The following is a 21,484-nucleotide window of genomic DNA, read 5'->3' on the forward strand; positions in this document are numbered from 1 at the left end:
TATCTAAACATTTTTTGTAAACCTTCATCTTGTATTTCAACATTTGTCTTTTACTTTCAGTTATTTAACTCACTGAACCAGGGAACATCTTTTTCATTCATTCTTGCCATCACTTGAAGATTTTACTCAGCATATGATAGATTTTTTTTTTCTTTTTTTTTTCTTTTTTCTTTTTTTCACTGAAGGGGTTAGCTATTAACATAAACTCTTTAATACAAGAGATATTTTGTAAGTTGAATATAGTTTTTTGGTAACAACAGAAACAAACTAAAAAATATCACCCAGATTCAAGGGTTTTAAGTATCAGTCAGTTTATTTTTGAAGTTCAGTTTCAGCAAGTGTAAGAAGTTTTCAAAGTGCATGGTTTATGTTCAGCTTTGTTTTCGGTCTAGATAATATTTAATTTCAATTTTTTTTCCACAGACCACATATTGGCAAGGTTTCTTTTTTTTTTTTTTTTTTTTCCCCTCTTCAGCACACAGATGCAATTATTATTTTATTTTTTGCAACAGTTTTTCTTTGTGTTCGTAATTAATAATAGGTTATTATATTGTAATGAGTGCACCTTATCCTGATCTTCAAAAAAAGTTTCATTTTTCCTTTCTAAAGGCAGTTACTGAAAAAACATTGAGCATCAACTCTCAGTGACAGTACCAAACTATGAAAATATGAATACCTGTACCTCTGATATCAATGTACACTACAGCGAAGATACAGGGTCTAAAAATAACAGGGATGTGAGGGAGATGCTTTCAAGCCATAAATGCACTATGCTAGTGTCCTCAGGGATTAGTGTATTGATAGCTGTATAAACGTATGGTCTATGGAATTTATTGGTGCAAACAATTATAATTTGCTCCACTTTCCAATACAGTTCATATTTTTTTTTACCCATTTTTTATCCATTGTATAGCATATCAGTGGTTACCTTATTTTTATATGAACAGGACCTCACAACCACTGAGGTAATGATAAAATATAACAGTTAATTATTTCATGGATTGTTTTATGTTCATAGATAGATAGATAGGAAGTATAAAAAATCCAGTAAAAATATCATTCATTCTTTTAAAGCAAACCAAGATCATGGGAAATATTTGATGATCATGTTATCATGTACAAGAAAGTTTTTAAATTCTTCAGATAACAATCTTTCTTATGTTGTAAAAAAAAAAAAAAAAAAAAAATGCCAGATATGTGCCACTTTTGGCTCTGGCTAATAGTTTGTTTGTTGAGAAGAAAAAGGCTGTAATTGACATGTGCTTTCAGGACAGCCATTGATTCTGCCACTGGAAAGTAAAGTACAGCTAAGGCCAATGACAGTAATGCTGAAAGTCTCCAAAGCATTACCATATTATTCTCCATAATATACATGCCAGTGTCTTTAAATCTCTCACAGCACAGGAATGCATGTTAAGTGGCATTAGAGTCTTCCTAGTACCCCCTCTGTAGCAATTTACTTTCCATCATACACCTTACTTTCTCTTGTATGTTATGTATATCTATTTGATAGTACGGTAACGCACATTGTATCAGCAACATACAAGAGGAATATGAGGATGTAATGTGCAAAATAAATTACTAAGGAAGAGGAATTATGAAATCACTAAGGCCAAATAACAGTATAATTCATGGATATCCCTTCAACATAGCCTAAAAAAAGTTCTAAGGAAGCAACTGGTTGTTGCAGATTTCTGCAGTCCATGAAGTTCACATAGATAAACCTGGAGTTACAACAATTCTTCAGTACATCAATTAGCTTTGGATATTACTTTTAGTACAGTTAATAATTATGAAAACACTGATGTGCAGCGATGTTTGCTCCATTGCTTAAGAGGTGTTTGATCTCAGAGTGATGGTTTATAGTAGGCATTGAGGTCTGGTAAGTTAATGTGAAAATACTTTTGTTTAAGGATGCATTAATGATTTAACAGTGGAATCTCTCCAAGTCATTGTGGGATATGTTAAATTATTAAATGCTTTTTGTCTTTAAAGCAAATTTTGGAACATTCACTTTGCACTTTAAAGCTTCCTTGCTGTCATTATTCTTTTTTTTGGGGGGTCATTAAATACGGAGCTTTTGAGAATAATTCTTGTACTGTTTTGTGTATTGGTTAATACAGCATTTCCAAGTGTTCTGATTAATCATAATACAATATTTGTCAGTGTGAGAGTTTAGTGTTTATGTCAGGAGGATTATGGTGTTGAAATAACTGGTATTTGTATTGTATAGATATGTGTATGACTATATTATGTGCAGTACTGTACATATTTGGAAGATGCAAACTTGCAGCATAAAACATTAATTGTAATTGATTTTTGGTGTTTCAGGATATGCCTTTTTTTTCTGTTTTGAAGTAACACATGTAACTGTCAAGAATAACTTTAATATATTTCCTGAAATAGGTATTATATCCAAGAACTGACTGCATTTTTTTTTTTTTTTTTTTCATTGTTTTACAGATTTTATGTGTCTCTTGTTTAAGTTATAATTTTAGCTTTTTCAGATTGATTGTGTTACTTTAAAAGGGAGAAAAAAGACCATCAGCATTGGTAAACTTGTATGACAGAAAATTTTAGTTGTGTATTATATTTGCTTATTCATTCTGTTACATGGTTTGGTACAAGCATCATCTGCTTCAGAATATGTATAATCTAATTTCTCTCTCCACCCTTCCTCTTTGGTCGTCCCTGCCCATGTGGATATGCGGCCACATTTTGCCTGTGGTGTAATGGTCAACTTGGGCAGAGGGTGCATGCAACCTTGCAGGCAGCTACTCTTCTCAGCCTTTACCAAATGGCCTATGTCAGTGCAAGGTGAGTCTATTTGCAGTGTTGCATGATGAAGCTGATTGAAACATGTGGTATAATTCTGGGAGTCATATTCTAAGTGGCATAAGAGGCTTCATAGCACCTCTACTGTAGGCTTTTTTTTTTTCTTTCTTTCTTTCTTTTTTCATATTACACCCTAACATTTTCTTGTATACTATTTATTTTATTTTGATATTGATATAGTTTGAATCATTATCATATTAGAGGATATTGAGATGTAATGCCCAAAATAAATTACAAAGAAAAGATGTGTTAAGCAATCTCTTAAGCCACTTAGAATATAAACCCAAGTGTAACGTTGCAGGATAAAGCTCATTCAAACTATAGTTCATGCACTGTAATTTGGCAGAGATTTTTGTCCTTTTATAGCTTCTTTTCCATAGCTGATTGACAAAAAAAGACAAAAGTACAGCCCTGTATTCTTTGCATTCCACTTCTTGTAACTTGCACCATGTTAGAGCTTAGAGCTTAGCATTCAACATAAAGAGATGGTAATTTAATGCTTAGTTAAAGTGAACATAGTATGATGTGATCCTTAATAGCTGATTGTTTGAAAGGAAGCCTAGAGATCAGAATAAATTTTAAGTAATGAAGATGGTGGTTGGTAGCATGATGGAAAAATGCAAGAGAAGCTAGACAGATGGTTTTGACATGTGGTGAGGATGGAGAAAGAAGATTCAGTGAGACATAGAAGGGGAGAAGGTTGAGAGGGAGACAATGAATGAAGTGGAGAGACGGAATAAAAATGGCCAAAAGGAAACTGGGATTGATAAAGGAGGATGCCAATCCTGAACCATGATAAGGCAGTGTTGAAGAAGGAAATGTATGGTTCAGATACTGAAAGTGAGGTAAATACAGGAAAGTATAAGAGAAGACCAACAAATGTTTATGCAGTCTGGGGATATGGATACCTTATTTGACAAGGTAATGAGAGGTATCAGTGTATAGTTGCATAGTTTATGTTAAATTCATCATCATCATTCTTTACTCCCTTGTGGGAATTCCGCAAAAGGCAATGGCTGTAAGAGAACTGCCTCTAGCCTTTTTCATCACATACTTCTCTCGTCATCTCAGTTACCCATCTTCTTTTTATATTCTTTCCCTCCTTCCTCCTAATATATCATTCCCCTCTTTCCATTCTCACCACGTATGATCTAGCAACACCTTCATTCTAATTCTACAAGGTTTTTATTGGCACCCTATCTGTGTGCATTCTTCAGCCCCTTCAGTGTGGTGATGTGCTTTTGCATTATATTCTTGCTGCTAGCATACACTTTTATTCACATTGCAAGAGCATCTTAGTAGTGATGAAGTTAACGAAGGCTGTATCTCACTTTTCAGCCAGAAAAAATTTAAACAGAATAAAGTGGTTTGGAGATGGAAAGAACAAACCATTAAGGGGTTGAATTATTAGTGCCATCTCACTGAACTTTTTTTTAACTCAATCAGTACTGGCATATTCCACTCCTGTAGACTTGTTTTCTTCCTCATAAAGTTTATTAAATGCTTGTAAGCCCTATGAAGATATTTATCTTGTAACTTGTATCCATATTCTAGGGAGAGGTCACAGGAGGCTATGGAGCACCTGTTCTTTAGTGATTTATTTTACACATTTCACCTGAACTTTCTCTTTGTGTGTTATTTGTATTATTTTCATATTGATGTAGGTTACATCAATAACATACAAGAGGATATTGAGGTGAACTATGTGGAATAAATTTCTAAGGAAGAAGTGTAACAATAATCCCAGAGTTTAAAATGCGACCTTTAGAAATTAAGCCATTCACTACCCAGGTGTCACTCCCATATGAGAGCATTGGAAACATTATACAGTTGGGTCCCATTATACAAGTGGGATGTTTTAATGGTGGACTGCACGGATGGCAAATACTCATATAACAAACCAAAACAAAGGATCGTGAAACTCCAGCAAAGGAGTAAACAACATTGGAAAATAGGGCCAGGTTAACTGACCCTGCATGCATCGCCAATCTTGGGTCTAAATTGTCCATTCTTATATCTTCGGATTCTCATGTAACAGATATTCATATTATGGGACCCCTCTGTACTTACATGCAGAATTCATGATACTTCTTCTTCCTGCTTTTCCCTTTTGCTTTCCACCCTCTCATTAGTACTTTCTAACAGTATTTTCAATACTTCCATCCTTGTACAATATTCATCATAATAATAGTAGTACACTGGGGTATACATTGACAGTACAGTACAGTATATCTTTCTTCTTTATATACGGGAGAGGAAACATGTGGAGAACATGCAGTCAGCTCGGGTAATTCGCGGTTATTTTAGTCTTAATACCTACCGTGACTTAGAAATTCCAAGAATTATAGATAACATAACATATGGAGAAAATAATTAATGAGTCTAGCCTCTCGGCAGAGTTGCCCCCTACCATCATACTTACACTCTTTCAAAACATTATGTAATGCATGTGTTTAATGGGAATGAACAATATTGCAAGGTTATTACGTGACCCCAGCTGACGACAATGCTTAAAGTTGCCTAAGTGGACAGGGGACGAGGAGGGGTTCCAAGGTTTGAGGCACACTACGGCCTCTCAGCACAAAGCGAGTGTGGTAGTAGCGGGGACAGCAGGGTGAACAAGTGCACCCGCATGCTGCTAGGCATGTTTGGGAAGTACAGTGATTGGTCTGTCACGCATAGATATGATTGGCTTCCAGCTGCAAGTAGCGTAGATGATGCCACAACCTGGGAAACTGCTCAGAAATGAGTCACTTGGGACAGTGACTGTGGCTGTCGGATTGGTTGAATTGGTTACCACAATGTACAAAGCAATCATGGTTTGGCTGGAAAAGTACCTGAATTAGAAAGCCGTGACTAACAAACCCACGATATATGCGAGTTGACTGTATTTAATACACTTGTAGGTACATGTTGATGCACTATATCTTCATACTGTATGTTCCTTCAGTATCAGATTAGATTTCACAGTGCAGACGGTAGAATACATGAAACACTGTTCTTGTGTGTTGTGTGTTGTAGTACAGTTTGTATTCTGTTTTTGTACCCTTGTCTTTATCCCTTTAATCTGGAAAAGTATTTTTCTGTTGAATTTTTGCTACATACAGAAGATTTTATTAAGCTTAAGAGAAGCTTTCTTTATCTTTAGGGGTAATAGGTATAGTTCTCTATTAACCCCTCTGCTTTGCAGTGCCCCCTCTAAGCTGAATAAAACTATCAAGAAGCAGGAAAAATAAGCAGTTTATCATTGGACTAAAAGGGTGAACACTTACCATTTCTTGCCTCAATCAGTCACTCATAGATGCAAAAAATGGACAGTATGTTGCCAGTACAATATAAATTAGTAAACAATGGCAGTTTGCTTGGCTAGAGTGCATGATCAACATCGCAGAAGTGTTCAAATGTTTAAAGTCAGGATTTTAGGGATTTTGTCAGTGCAAATACAGGATTCTCCATATACTGCACTCTCTTGTCATGTGTGTTAGGAATGGCTTAGTGTGTTGGAGTGAGGAGTTAAGACATTTTGGCTGCTTCACAAATAACTAATCATCTCTGCATTCAGGTGATGTAAAAAGAATCATATCCTGCAAAAAATATCATATACTGTAAACCATGAAAAGGGTCATGAGAAGTACTGTATACTCTTTTTACTCTAACTTGAATTGTCATCCCTCAAGCTTCAGTGCAGAGTTATAAGAATTAATTAAAACTAAAATATGGTACAGATCACAAAGAACTGCTATGAGAATGACGTAGAGCCATTTTATTGTCTTATTCTGCCGTTGCACTACATGACATATGCTGCAAAAAGACACAAATCTGGGCCAAGTAAAGGTGAAACAACTATAGCAGGGAAGACATTGGTAACACTGACAGAGCCATCTCTTCAGCACATGAGAATTGAGATGCATAATGTATGGGCTTTATTATCCACATACTTTGATCATATTTGAAAAACTTGATGCAGTTAGCACACAAATTTGAGAAGAGTTTACTGCTTTGCTCTTTGACATATTTTATATTCTTTTCTTACTACTACCATTACACTGTTTTATTCAGCTTTTGAGAAGCCTTGCAAACGTGAGGAATTAGATACATCCTTCTTTAACCCTTCACTAATAAATTTCCAAAATTGAATAAAATCATCTGGTGATAGCAACAGTAAAATTAAAGAATATATCGGTGGCCTGAAGCAGTCGGTCTTGTTAGCATCCATTCCTGTTACTGCATGTTATTTACTTTTAACAGTTTATGAGAACAGTAGTGATAAACACAGTGTATGGTGTCTTTATACGTAATCAAATCATTTACATACAGTAGATGTTTTGTAATATGGATCTGTAGCATCACCCACTTAACTTGCAATTTCTTTTCATTTGCACCAACTTGCACATGGAACACTAATCCTGGTGAGTACAAAACCACTTTTCCAGCACTCACCATTACTTTTTTCTTACTCTTTTCACAACAGAGTTAGGATTTAAAATGTACATTCTGATGCATTTGGGGGACGTACTTTAGATGATACAGGAGGCTTTGGAGAACTGGCTTCTTAGCAACTTATTTTCGTATATTACACCTTAAGATGCTCTTCTATGTTAACAATATCATTTTGATTTTGACATAGTATGCTTCAGTAACATATGAAAGATACAGAGGTGAATTTATAAAATAAACTTCTAATGAATAAGTGTTATAAAATCTCAAAACCTACTGAGAATCGGACCCATTATTACACATATTACTGAAACAGAAGGAATTATATTCCATGACTACTTGGCCTTACAAATTAACACTTTCAGCATGACAGTGAACACATTCAGTAATCCATTTTAGAGAATCAGTCATTTGGTTCAAGACTTGTTGCTCTGTAGCATGACACTACATTCTGAAATATAAAGAATACCCACACAAAAAAACCATGTGCAGATACAGTAGTTAGGCCTCTGAGGTAATGACAGGATTACAGTATATAGGCTTGAATGGTGAATGAATGGGTGCTCCATTTTACTTGACATGCTGTTGATGGTCCTCCCATTGTTGTGGTTTGTGGATCCTACATTACCCCACCTTAGCTGGAAAAAGAGGCCAGGGTGATGATGATAATATAGCAGTTGTGGTTGCCACAATGTGATAATTGTACTGTGCATGTTTCTTGAAGAAGAAAATGACCATGTACTTGTCTTGTTCCAGCATGATTCAGGAAACCATGTTACCCCTATGTTCTTGCAAACTGAATACTCTAGGTATTTCACTCACTTATTCATTCTGAAAGGTCTGTCGCCATTCCTTCCCTTTTCCTTCCAGTACCCTGTGTAATATTTTTATACTTTTAACCAATGCTCCCACTCATGCAGAACTTCCTTTAATTCATCCATGCTGCCTTGTGCGCCACGAGTCGTTTTTACATACAGTACAGGATCACCATCTGCTATTGTTGTATTCATCTTTTCCTCTCCTTTCCATGTATACCAAATAAAATAAACTTTGAAACTCTCACTACATCTTATTTAGTAGCCTTTAGTTCCTTCTTCCTTGTATTGAAAGAAAAAAAAAAAAAAGTTTAACTCACAGTCCATGGAAAACATAAAATGTACCATGACAAACCTCAGTGTGGGCATTTCTTAAGAGGAAGCATTGCATCATTTAATATAATTTTATGTGCAATTTATAAGCTTATTTTTATTATGTATACACCTTCAGGGTGTTATTCTTATCATGTGTACACTTTGAAAGTTTTATTTCATATCATTTGTACTCACTGAGATCATATCATTTGTACTCACTAAGAGCTTTATTTTTATATGTGTATGCCTCTAAAGCATTATTTTTTATCATGTATACATTTCAAGAGCTTTTTTATAGTTGGTACACTTCAAGATTATCCACTTCCAGGAATTTGCAATGGGTGCTCTCTGCGACCAATGTAAGGCATACTCATTTTACTTGAATGAGAACAACCGAGATGGCTGCATCCCCTGCTTCTGTATGGGCATCACTCAGAAGTGTTCCTCTTCTAACTGGTATCGGCAACAGGTGAGCATATCTAACCTGAATTAAATGATTAGAAGGTACTGTAGTAAGAATGAGCTACCCCTCTTAGTCCAAGTACTGTATGTACAGTATAAAAAATTTTCCCTCCTTTTTTTTTCTGCTCAAGTATGTGGAATAAATTTACCCTTCAGCCCAAGTATGTAGAATAGATTTCCCCCTTTCAACCCAAGTATGTTGAATAAATTTTCCCCTTAGCCTGAGTATATAGACTAAACATACCCCAGTTGGCCCAGCAACATTCAATAAATTTATCCCTTTCAACATGAGTACATTGTGTTGTATCATTTATGCAGGCTCCAACATACATGCATGCATCAGCTGTGGTCACCTAATGGTGGCTATCCACACTGTTAAATCTCAGACAGCCTCCCTATTTAGTTCATTATCTCTGAGGTCACATTCTATGACCTCTTTTTCGGCCTGCCTTGTGCAACCCTACCCCAAACGTTCACACTTCCCATAAAATAAATTTACCCTCTCAGCCTGAATATGTAGAATAAATTAACCCCATTCAGCCCAGATACAAAGAATTCATTGTATCCGTTTCAGCCTGAGAATGTAGGATTCAGCTGAAGGATGTAGAATACATTTACTCACTTTGCTCAAGTATGTCATTTTTGTTTTGCTGTCTCATAATGTTCTGTTCAGGTTTAAGAATGTAATTTTAACAGGAAGGATTAGATATAGCCTTCAATGACTCCATCACTTCCATGTTACATAAAATCATCTAAAGGTACAGTAGTAACTAGTAAGAATAATCGCATTAGCCCAAGTACAGTACATCATTTTTATTTACTCATGCTTTCTTCATCTGATTTTATCCAGATTTGGAGACTTTTTTTAAAATGGGAATGTATTAATTTGTGCCACACTGCACAAGCTTCAATTTGAAATTTAGCTTGAATTACAATAAGAACAAAATTTAATAATGCCAGCAATAATTTTTTCAGTTATGCATCAAGAATATTTTCCTTTTCATTCTTTGTTCTCAGGAAACTGTGTCCTTCACCCGTGACCGTCAAGGATTCGAACTTGTAGATGAATTCCAGCAGATGCAGACCATCGACACCAATGATCTTCGTGTAGAAACGAGCCTTCGGGAGCTGATCTTTACAGACTTCTTGAAAGTTGGACAAGAAGTTAGTAATATTAGTAATAGTCACTGTTGTACAGCAGAGCATTTATTTGTTTTATTACCTCCACCAAGTAGATTACATATTTGGCTAGGTTGTTTGTTCAGGTGTCTATCTTATTGTTAACAACAATGTGGCCATCCAGGTGACCACCCCTTTCTGTAATGCCTTTTCATATGTAATACCATATTGTAATGTTCATCTCTTGTTAAAGCCCAGTATTCAGGATGGAAAAATGGCCATTTTAATCAAATTAAAGTGAAATAGAAAGAATAATGATGTATCCTGCCTCAGTTCTCCCCTTGTGGCCATTTTGATTTGTTTGAACTCTGAGCAAGAAATTTTTGTTCCAGCAGAGGTGTACTGTATTATTGTTTGTTAGTGCATAGCATGTTTAAGTAACTGAATGAAATTTTCCATATTGAATTTTTTGTCCCCTTAGGTGCTGTACTGGCAACTTCCTCGACGATTCTTAGGCAATAAAGTATCATCATATGGTGGCAACCTGACGTACAGCCTACGCTATGTCCCAGCACCAGGAGGAGTGGGCTCCCGCAACAGTGCTGCTTCTGTTGTCATTTATGTAAGTGCAATTGAACCTGCTTGCTTAGGTGAGCTTTGCCACCAATGGTCATCCTTTATAACTCTGTTAACTTAAGTTGTTGGATTGTTAAGTTATTAATGAAATGACACGTTAATGTATAGGTGTTTTGAAGTCAGATTTTTTAAAAGCCATCATTCATGTACCAGAAGCAAGTTCCACTTAAAATTATTTTGACTCCACATAGATTATAAAATAGGGCAGAGAGTACATAATTTTATTGTTCTCTACATACTCTTTGGTACTGAGTAATCAGATGTGAGTCAGTACATTCTGCATAAGGGATACCTCCCATATATTCTTTTCCTTGAGTATTGGAATTGGGTGGTCTGCCTTTAGTAAAAATTACAATACAATGACATTGAAGACTAGCCTAAAAAACTGCATAAAAGGAATGATGCCCATAGAAAACCTCAGTCATACTATGGCTAACCCTGGAATTAGGGTTCCTTAAGGGTAGCATGTGAAATACTGTAATATGATTTCGGAATATGTTCCATGTATGAATTGTTTTTCTTGTCATTCCTTTTGTTTATTTCCATTTACAGGGTAATGACATAACACTGAAACACTACAACAAGGAGCCATTGAGACCCTCAGAACTGAATACAGTGACTGTGCCATTGTACGAGCAGTACTGGGAGCGGCAGGATGGTCTGGTGTCCAACAGGGAGCACTTCATGATGGCTTTGGCTGACCTTGAGTCTGTCCTTATCAAAGCCACATACACCACAAATTCCAGAGAAGTTGGGTAAGTTTCTGTACAAGTTCTCATTTGAGAAGTATCATCTGGTGCTGAAGAGAGGGATGCCTTCACTTGGTGGCAGCAGCCCATTTTTAATGATGTCCCTCAACTCGCTCTCTGTGCTCTAAAGAAGGATGGTAGACAGCAGAAAAATGGTGGCCTTATGTCCAGATAAACCCAGGACCACATGAGCAACAATAAAATGAAGTATTTTCATAAATGGGTGTCATTATCTGCAGTAGTGCAGTGGAGTAGAGCAGACTAAGTTGATGACTGAACAGTGGGTTGATAATTTTTTTTTATCCCATTCAGGCCTGTGATAATATATTAGAGTCAGAGTGGAAGCAAGATTTCATCAGTACTTCAGGTCATCAAGACTTCAAAACTATTACTTATGTTTGTGGTCAGTTAACGGTAGGTGGGGCACCCACCATCCTATCACTCACCATAATGCTATCTTCAGGTGGCAACATTGAGAACAAGCTAAATAATATCCTGTAAGCCAAGAAGGCATGTGCTGTTGAGTGGTATCCATATAACCAACAAATGGATACCTGATGGTCAAGTGGGTTAAGGTGCTGCATTAGAATTGGCTCATATGGATCTAAATCTCAGGGGCAGTTGGAGTTAATTGGCCACATACTGCCACTCAGACAAGCAGTTGGTCCCTGGGCTTGTATGCTTGGGAGCCCACAGAGAATATTACAAAATTGTCTACTAAAATTTCTTTGCTACTTATGAAGTTGATTTGCTAGTTTCCCCCAGTTTACAATACTGCACTGCACCCTTTTTATTCTTACTTGGCTAAAACTTGCCATCTGTCCAACTTCATTCCCATGTTGTTGCAATAGATTAGTCATGAAGAAGTTCTGTGACAAGGATGTAGAACTGTATTATTGTCTTCTGCTACAAGGTTATGTAAAATAAGCTACAAAACTGCAGAAATCTTGGCCAGGATATAGTAAAACTAATAGAGTTGTGTAGAAAATGTTGTGATATTTTGGAACACATTCTTGACTAATAATAATGATTACTTGCATTTGTAATTTTTTGTGTATACACTATATCAATGTGACACTCTGTGATATGTCAAATACAGGCTGCAGTACATTTCAATGGACTATGCTGAGCAACGCAACACTGGGCAACCTCGAGCTTACGCTGTTGAGATGTGTGAATGCCCAAGAGGATACCAGGGACTCTCATGTGAGGACTGTGCCATTGGATACACTCGCTCAACTTCAGGAATACACCTCGGCACGTGTATCCGCTGTGAATGTAACGGACACTCTGAAGAATGTGACCCAGAAACAGGAGAATGTACGGTAAGGATGTCAATAATTTTTGTTTCTTAAGCCATTGAACCCCAAAGTGTCTTTTTTTTTTTTATCATGTTCTTCCCAGCTCCAGATGATTTTATTTTAGCTTAAGGGATATTATGGATGATTTAAATGCACCCATCATAAACCCCTTCAAGATGAGAAGCTCTTCTTAAATGCAATCAAATCAACTCACAGCAGCAAGAATAACTAAAAGTATTTCACCAGGCTTTAAGGGGTTACTGTTTTCATAAGAGGAAACCATATACAGTGTTCAATTTGGGGAGGTAACTATAGAACCAGAAGTTACTTGGACTTTGTGCTTAGAATGTATACTGTGATCCCTTCCATTTAGTTCAGTATAATATTAAAGTCCCTCCTTACTTAAAGTATAGGATGTGGAGGCAGAATATTACTTTAAATGAAATAACATTAAATGAGACATCCATTCATTTCATGAATTAAGGGTCAAAAGCATTAAAGGGAAAAAAATCACACATTGCAGATTTCAAAGCATCTTTGCAGCATCTTTGCAATTAATCATGAATCACTTTAGTGCAAGATATGGATTAATGCCTCACCAACTTAAGCCTTTCATGCTTGGGTATGCTTTTCCAGTGTATTCCACAGTGACGAAATTCCACAAATGGTATAAGACGGAGGAAGGAATTCGAAGCCTGTGCACACCCTTCAGGTTTTAAACTTGCTTACATTACACTGTTTTCACAATGGACGAAGCTTCATGCATCTCGAAAGTCAGAGCCAAAAGTCTACAAGCCCTGGGAATCTCATCCTTAATGCAGCACGAAGATATGACACTAATAGCGTCACTATGCCTGAAGGTTTAGTAATGAACAGGTGCATAGCCAAAAGGGTAGCCACAATCCTGGGGGACATACTGTGAAGATGTTAATGGAATATTGATAAGTTTCAACAATATATATGGCACTCTGCTGCACAATGTGGACACTAGATAAGCTGAAATTTCAAATGGGAGGTCAGAAGGTCTGGGTGGGGGGCCTGGACCTCCTCAGACCATCCTGGACTTGTGCTGTTGATAATAACTTTAAGTGAAGCAGTTACGAGTGAGAAATACCTTTACTATGATGTGAACCAATGTGCCTACTTGTGATACTTATTTTTTTTCATTGCAGAATTGCCGTGACAACACTGCTGGACCATACTGTGATCAGTGTGCTCCTGGGTATTATATGCTCAGTGATGGACGGTGCGTTCCACAGGACGGACCAACCCCTTGCAACTGTGATGAACGTGGCTCAGTTTCCTGCGATGGTGGTCGCTGTCAGTGCAAGGTACTGTATCAGTTGACATTCATGGAAGTGAACATTGTTGATTGGGAGAATTATAACCCCCTTTTTTTCTTTTTCTTTATGTAGAAAAGAAGGAGCCAAAGACAAGAAACTTGCCCCAACTTAAAGCTCCTTCCTCCCCAATAAGGAACTTTTTAACACTTGAAAAATTGTTAATATAATTCATCCATTTCACTGTGGTACCAAGGCACATGAACAGTGTTGTGATCTGTACCAAAAAGATGTTTCTCATATTCACACTTTTATCACTTTCATTGTGAAATACGTTATATTTGCTTGCCTGTTTGTAACAGCTGTGCTTATCAAAGGGTGACTCTTCATGCTATGCAGTCTCTTGCAGCATCTCTGTTCAGTCCTATAACCCTGATGTCATAGTAGTTATTTGTAGCTGCAACTGCCGGCTCATTTGAAATGTGAGCCCACTGGGCTGCATTTTACCACTCTCTTTTGGGAGGATAGGAAAGTTATTGAGGGATGTGTATGTAACTGGTCATTTGAGCCACTTCGTTGTATTGGAGTCACCATGTGAAAGCATCCCTTTCCATCACTAACCCAGAGGTCATAAAACGAAAATACATTGCACCCTCATTATACAATCATTTGCATATACCATTAATAAAAATTTTGGACCTTCTTTGTTTTAAAATTGTTTTTTCACCCATACAATTGCTGTGATGCCCAGTTTCTTGTTACATGATCTTTTTCTTGCATATGCAATGGATACAGTGCTGAATTTGTTATACGATTAGTTTTCAAAAATGCATCCCATTTGTAAAATGAGGATATGCTGTACATCATCATCCAGAAGGAGATGAAAAATAAGTATTGTACCATGTATGATTATTGTCCACAGCCAAGTGTTTATGGCGACTCGTGTGACACTTGCCGGCCAGGATACTTCTACCTGAGTGGCAGTAACCCCAATGGCTGTCTTCAGTGCTGGTGTAGCGGCGTCACTGACCAATGCTTCTCATCCAACTACTATCGTATTGAGATTCCTATGCAGCTCTTCCAGGACCATGGTTTCACTTTCTCAAATCGGTAAGACGTGCCATTCATGTCATGTTAATTGTTGTTCATAATGAGCAGTAACAAACAACAGCAACAATGACATCCAGTCCCATTTTGACCCATATATGCTGAAGCATACGGACCCAGGGCTAGGCTACTCTGTTGAAACATTTAAGGCAGTGCTGACCAGCCTCACTTGTCAGTGAGTGGCATTACACAAATCAGAAACCCCAACTTCCACTCAGATGGAGCCCATCCAGGCTTCATCCGGCTGGAGTGCCTTAACCCACTAAGCCACTAAGTATCATTTGGTTGTATGGTTACAACTCATCATAGGAACCATACAACCAAATGGATGCCCTGGTAGTTGAGTATGTTAAGGTGCTTCAGCCAGATGTGGGCCAGAAGAGTTTACATACATGGAGTTATTAGAATTTATTGCTTACCTAATACCACTTGGGGAAAGCAATTGGTGACTCTTATCATAAATGTCTGGACTAAATAGCCTAGCTCTGGACCCCTGTGTTCCCAGTGGAGCAATAAAGGCTTGGACAGTTGATAGATAGATGGATAGATTACCCTTCAGAGATACATAGAATGGAATCTGTTTTGAAACAGGTGAAATTGCAGTGCTATAATATATCAGTTGTATTTTTTTGTATCATGTATCCCTAAAAGGTGATGTATTGTTCCTTTGTTACAGATTACAGACAAATGTGATCCGAGATGGCTTCAACATTGACCAGCAGAGTAATGAGATTGCCTTCACCAACTTTGATTTGCTTGGAGACAGTGAAACATACTACTGGTCATTGCCACAGGTATGACATGCAGGAAAAAGAAAGAGAATGAAAGTTACTGTGTTTTGCGTATAAATTTTTGAGTTTGTACATTACTTATGAAATTTATTTTCTTGATTCATATAGTTTACTGTACCCATTGCACTAAACGATTGTATTCTAAGTGGCTTTGGAGATTCATAGCACCTTTTCTCTTTCATTGCTTTCTGGAGCCTATCTCTCCTCATAGTTGAAAAAAGATCGGGATAATGATAATGATAGGTCATCAGAGTTATGGGGTTAGTAGTATTAGTTGCAGTTGGAGGTTCATCTGAACATGAACCTGTTGGACTGTAGGCCAAAATTGCCCTTCTGCCACATTCCACCTTCCTCCTTTTAGGGGATAGGGAGTTGAGGGACATTTGTATTGCCACACAGTAAAGTTCCCCAACTATATCAGTGCTACCACATCAAGGCATCCCTCTCTAGGACCAGTGAAGGAGTTAATCTGCTGTCACTCATGCATTGTTTGTTTCCCTTAGATGTTCACAGGTAATCGGCTGGCATCATATGGAGGCAACCTGACTGTGACGCAGCGATACCAGGCTCAGCGTGGAGGGAACACATACGCAGATTCTGACGTGATCATTCGAAGCTCTGGTGGACAGGAATTCATTTGGATGAAGGACCGACCTCTCTTGCTGAACTCAGAGCAGACTTACCGTGTCCTCCTCACTGAGAGTAGCTTCACCATAAACCAGCGCCCAGCCACCAGGCATGTTTTTACAGTATTGTCAGTTTGTTTGCATCTGATGGAACTAGGCCATTCCCATAATTTGAATGCTGAATATTGGTTGCATGAATTCCGGTTAGCCTCGGTTATGATGTAGAAATGAGTCCCCAGGAACCAGGATTCCAGAGGCTTGAATGAATGGGAGTGTGGCTCATTCATATGGGCAAACTTTGGTTATTATCTCATTGTATCGTTATCTGGACTCAGTTGGAGGTCTGGATGATGATGATGATGATGATGATACTGTATTCCAGACTGTATTTACCAAAATAAATTGCCAAAATAAAATTATTAATATATGACGAATTTTCTAGAGGTGAATTCCTGCAAGCATTGTCATCAGTGGAGGCCATCCTGATCCGAGCCACGCTGAGTGATCGCATGAGAGCCACCTACCTGCAGAATGTCATTATGGACACAGCTGTGCAGTCCCCAACAGGCCAGCCACGTGCTCTGGAAGTTGAGCAGTGTAACTGTCCACGAGAGTACACTGGACTCTCCTGCGAAGTAAGTCTACTTTATACTGAAGTGAATACCAGTATGAAGAAACTTAAGGTATCACACTGATCTTTGGAGACAGGGTACCATGGGTGCAGCCAAGGGGGGATGGATCCAAGGGGCACAGGCCCCCCTCATCTAACAAAATTAACTGGACAGGAAGGTAATCACATATATTTACTTGTATTTTCATGTATTCATTCAGCTATTACTGATGGTTCCCTAGGTTGCTTCCTTTATTTTTTAACATACGATGATGTTGATGACATACATACGTATTAATGCAGATGCAGTTATAATACTTTCCTAGCAACTTTATCTCAAGAATAATAACAACCATTATTCAGGTCCCCCCCCCATAACAGAATCTTGGCTGTGCTGAAGGAGGTTACAGACAATCACTTAATAAGCACTAATGCATACTTAGTGCAAAATAACTGGACACACCACAAATGAAGGCTACTGCAAATGCTTAGTGATTCTGTCCCACATGATGATGATGATGATGATGATGAGGGGGAGGATAAGAATGATGATGATGATTTTGCTGACCTTAAATCCTAATCCTAACAGCAATGCAAGCCAGGGCACTATAGGGACGTCACCAGTAATCGTTGCATCCAGTGTCCTTGCAATGGCCGAGAGGAGTCTTGCTCACAGCTTCCCGATGGCACTGTTAGGTGTAACTGCCTGCCAGGGTATTATGGACCATACTGTGGCAGATCAGGTAGGGATATTCGTATCAAATGAATGAGGAGATAATCATATGTTACATCATTGACAATCACTTCAGTGTATTAGTGTTGTGATAAGGAGGGATAGACTGAGATGGTTTGGGCATGCAGAGAGAATGGAGGATGACAGTTGGGTGCAGAGGGTGAGAGGTGTGCATTATAAGATCAGAGTTGTGAGAGGCAGACCAAAAAAGATCTTGGGCTAGGTCATGGAGTGTGACCTCAGACTGAATAGAGAGGCTACTTGTGATTGGGTCACATGGAGTGCCTCCATTAGGTGACTAAGATCTATGCATGCAGCATGTTGGAGCCTTTATAAATGAAATTAAATCAACAGTTTACTTTTTTCACCATATCAGCTGACAGAGTAGATCTTGTTTTTCATCACTGAGTAAATAATTGCCAGAGTAGGAGGTAGTTACATCAGCGACGTGCCATCAGCATAGCTCTTTGGTTATCTCATGGACTACTCACACCAAATTAACTCTCAGAGTAGAAAATCACTTATTCCATCAGTGGCTATTGTCCAGCTACTATGGAAGAAATACAGATTGCACAGTGCAGTAGTTTTGCAAATTTTTATAATTATTTTTTACATTTTTCTTTAATAGCAGTTCATAAAGACCAAGAATTAGATTCATTGTAGAAGTCACTATGGTACGTATTCTTCCATAGTAGTAGTGTTATTAATATGGGCGGGATTAAAGCTGTTTTTATAGTCTAATTTTTCTACCCTAATATAAATGGAATATATTTGCATGCTTGATATAATCCTCACTGCTGTACTGTACAGTAAAATAAATTTTGAAATGTGTCACTTCATCTATGCACATTTTTATCATATAGTTGATTTTAATGCTGTCTTTAGATTTCAAGTGCAGTATAGTATTGTACGTTAGTTAGCAGATATTTTTTATTGTACAGTACGGATATATACATAAAATACAGTATACATAAACTGGTAAAGCACTGTATCCTTTTTGATCTATTTTTTTTTTTTTCCCCCTTATGCATAACACGTAGTATGTAATGTTGAATGCTTATTAAGAGATTGTGCTTGCTTAACCCATTCATTGTCAGCTAACAAAGTACAAAGCATCAAGACATCTTTTCCATAGTAGGATAATTCCCAAATCACTTAAGACTTGATAATATCCTCTACAGTCCAGTGATATATAATCTTTATTGGTGCTGGAGAGGGATGCCTTCTCGTGGTGACACTGATATAACTGGATGGCTCCATTGCCCAGCTGTATAAAAATCCCTCAATTCCTTCCCAGTCCCCTTAAAAGAGGGTGGTGGACTGCAGCAGGACATCCTTAGCCTGCAGTCGTCTGGGTTCACATCTAAATGAGCCTGTGATTGCAATAACTCAGTGCAAACTGCTGTACTATACTATCAGTTTTATTATTCTTGCGGTTTTGAGACGATTTAATCCACCTTCAGATAGACTCTTTGGATTAGAGGGATTGGATACAGCCTTCTTTAACTCATTCCTTACATAAGCTTTCTGTAATAGAATAATCTGAAAATAGTAGGAATAAGATAAAAAAATTATATCACTGGACTGAAAGGATTAATTGAACTATTTATGCAGCATTGTGCACTTCATTTCAACTTTTCATATAATTTTAATCTACAAGTTAACTTTGTAAACTGCATCCAAGCCAAGCATGAGGAAATATATTATCTGAGAGGAGTGTGCAGAGTTAGGCAGAGTGACAGATAGATGAAGGAGGAAGTTTGGGAGTGTTGTGGTGTTGATTTAGATGTGAAAGAAAAATGTAGAAGTATCCTGAGATGGTTTAGCTATATGGAATGAACGAAGAACAAGAGACTGACTGAGAGTGTATGTGAGTGATGTAGGTGGAAGGAGGGGAGCAAGGGAGATTGAGGATAAGGTGGGGGGGGGGGTGGAGAGCTTTACGAGTTAGAGAGGTGTGCGAAGGAGAGAGGTTGCTTGATGGCATGTGAAAAGATGATGTGAAGGATTTTTTTTTCGTTCCTTTTCTTACTTTTCTTTTTATGGCCACATCCTCCAGGTGGTCATCTATATAAAATTTGTACAGATTTGATACTTGTACTCTGTTAGCAGCTGATTACTTATGTTACTAGTGTAATGCATGTGAAATTCTTTGGCTGGTAACTGATTTCTTCTAATTACAGTAGTAACTTTGCATGGTATTGAGCTGCATGACACAATCTCACTGGGATGGCATTCCATTCACTAACACTTTGTTGTCTAATATGCATGATTGCTGTGTCCTGGTAGGTCTGATGCTTGAACTTAGGCCCATCAAGGTGGTGTTCAATCGGAATGCCCGGGAGGTTTACGAAAACTTCACATGCTCATACCAGTCATCTGAGCCGCTACGCATCACCATCACTAGAGAACCGAGCTGGGTTGATGTAGGAGAGGATGCTGGGGCACTGTTTGATACCCATGCCCTGCACAGCACGCATGATTATACCAATGGGGCAAAGCATTTTAAACTTCTGCGTCTCCTACATGGCCATCGTAGGGTAACTTGCCGGGTCTATGATGTCAGTAACAAAGAAATAGCCCAGATGGTATCACAGATTATGTATACAGATAATAACTGGGTCCCAGGTAAGCTAACCTGTCTAAACCTAACTTAAGTTAACCTAACCTAATCTAACAATCTGAATTAACCTAAACTAACCTAACCAGACCTGACAATTAGAGTATCTTTTTATTTTAGCTTTCATCCAATTCCAGAATGATTGAGGGTCTATCATTATGGGCAAAATTTTCTTGACACATAGTTTCAAATATATAATAACTTCCAGTTCATAGTTATTGTGTAAGTAACTGAGAGGAAAATAGCACTTCCTTATATATGAGAGGTTTATGGCTGGTTGAAAACATTCAAGTTTCAAGTAGCTAGGTGACTACATTCAACACATATTCCCTCAGATGATGCACTCACCAGCCATATTATAAATCTAGGTCCCTTTTTCAGTTCTAGGTGCAAACAGACTTAGATGAGTCCAAATATTTTAGGTTAGTCATTGTCCATGCACAATAGTCTGTTTTGTGTATCAAGAGTCTTATTATACTAGCCACATACCTTCCATCAGCCACTGTGTTTTTCACTTTTTTTCACATTTATTTACTGTATCAGTCTTTGCATCAAGGTACAGCGTATAAATATTTGCCCCAGTTTAGGTCTTCCCCAACCACAACACATCCAATTCAGTTCATCTTTCCAGACAGTGATTATTTTACTCATATACATTAACATCAGACCTCAAATGTGCCTCAACTTCAGACCTCACCACTCACAGACATTCATTGAACTCTGAACTGTTTACAAAGCTCTTGTTATTATTGTCACTGTGGCCGAGGCATATCTGAATGTGAACCTGGTGAACTGCAGGTTGAAATTGCCCTTGTCTCCCAGTTGTTCATTCTCGAGTTGGGAGAAGATTGAAGGATGTTTGTATAACCATGCAGCTGAGCTGCCCAGTTATATTATTATCACTGTGGGAAGTGTCTCTCTCCATTGCCACAAACTTCCTGTTAGTGTTGACAAGCAGCTCAGCATGATTTACACACATCATATTCTAAATACTGCATCCCCATTATTTAATAGATATATTTTTCAGTCACCTGTCATTGCAGTAAAA

At 37.8% G+C, this 21,484-nt stretch overlaps 1 protein-coding gene across 1 annotated transcript in view; it reads left to right on the forward strand.

The window, feature by feature from the left end:
* The window catches only part of trol (terribly reduced optic lobes), a 466,521-nt gene that overhangs the window by 368,547 nt on the left and 76,490 nt on the right, over positions 1–21,484 (forward strand). The window contains exons 63-75 of the mRNA XM_080271051.1: positions 2,750–2,817; positions 8,731–8,871; positions 9,882–10,028; positions 10,465–10,605; positions 11,172–11,374; positions 12,468–12,693; positions 13,842–14,000; positions 14,872–15,059; positions 15,733–15,850; positions 16,351–16,583; positions 16,916–17,108; positions 17,673–17,826; positions 20,106–20,444. Coding sequence (XP_080127177.1) covers positions 2,750–2,817; positions 8,731–8,871; positions 9,882–10,028; positions 10,465–10,605; positions 11,172–11,374; positions 12,468–12,693; positions 13,842–14,000; positions 14,872–15,059; positions 15,733–15,850; positions 16,351–16,583; positions 16,916–17,108; positions 17,673–17,826; positions 20,106–20,444 — 2,310 coding nt within the window. The remainder of the gene's footprint in view (positions 1–2,749; positions 2,818–8,730; positions 8,872–9,881; positions 10,029–10,464; positions 10,606–11,171; positions 11,375–12,467; positions 12,694–13,841; positions 14,001–14,871; positions 15,060–15,732; positions 15,851–16,350; positions 16,584–16,915; positions 17,109–17,672; positions 17,827–20,105; positions 20,445–21,484) is intronic.

Source organism: Coenobita brevimanus, chromosome 44 (genome assembly GCF_032717465.1).
Source record: "Coenobita brevimanus isolate Jiangsu-jjx chromosome 44, ASM3271746v2, whole genome shotgun sequence".
Taxonomy (NCBI): Eukaryota; Metazoa; Arthropoda; class Malacostraca; order Decapoda; family Coenobitidae; genus Coenobita; species Coenobita brevimanus.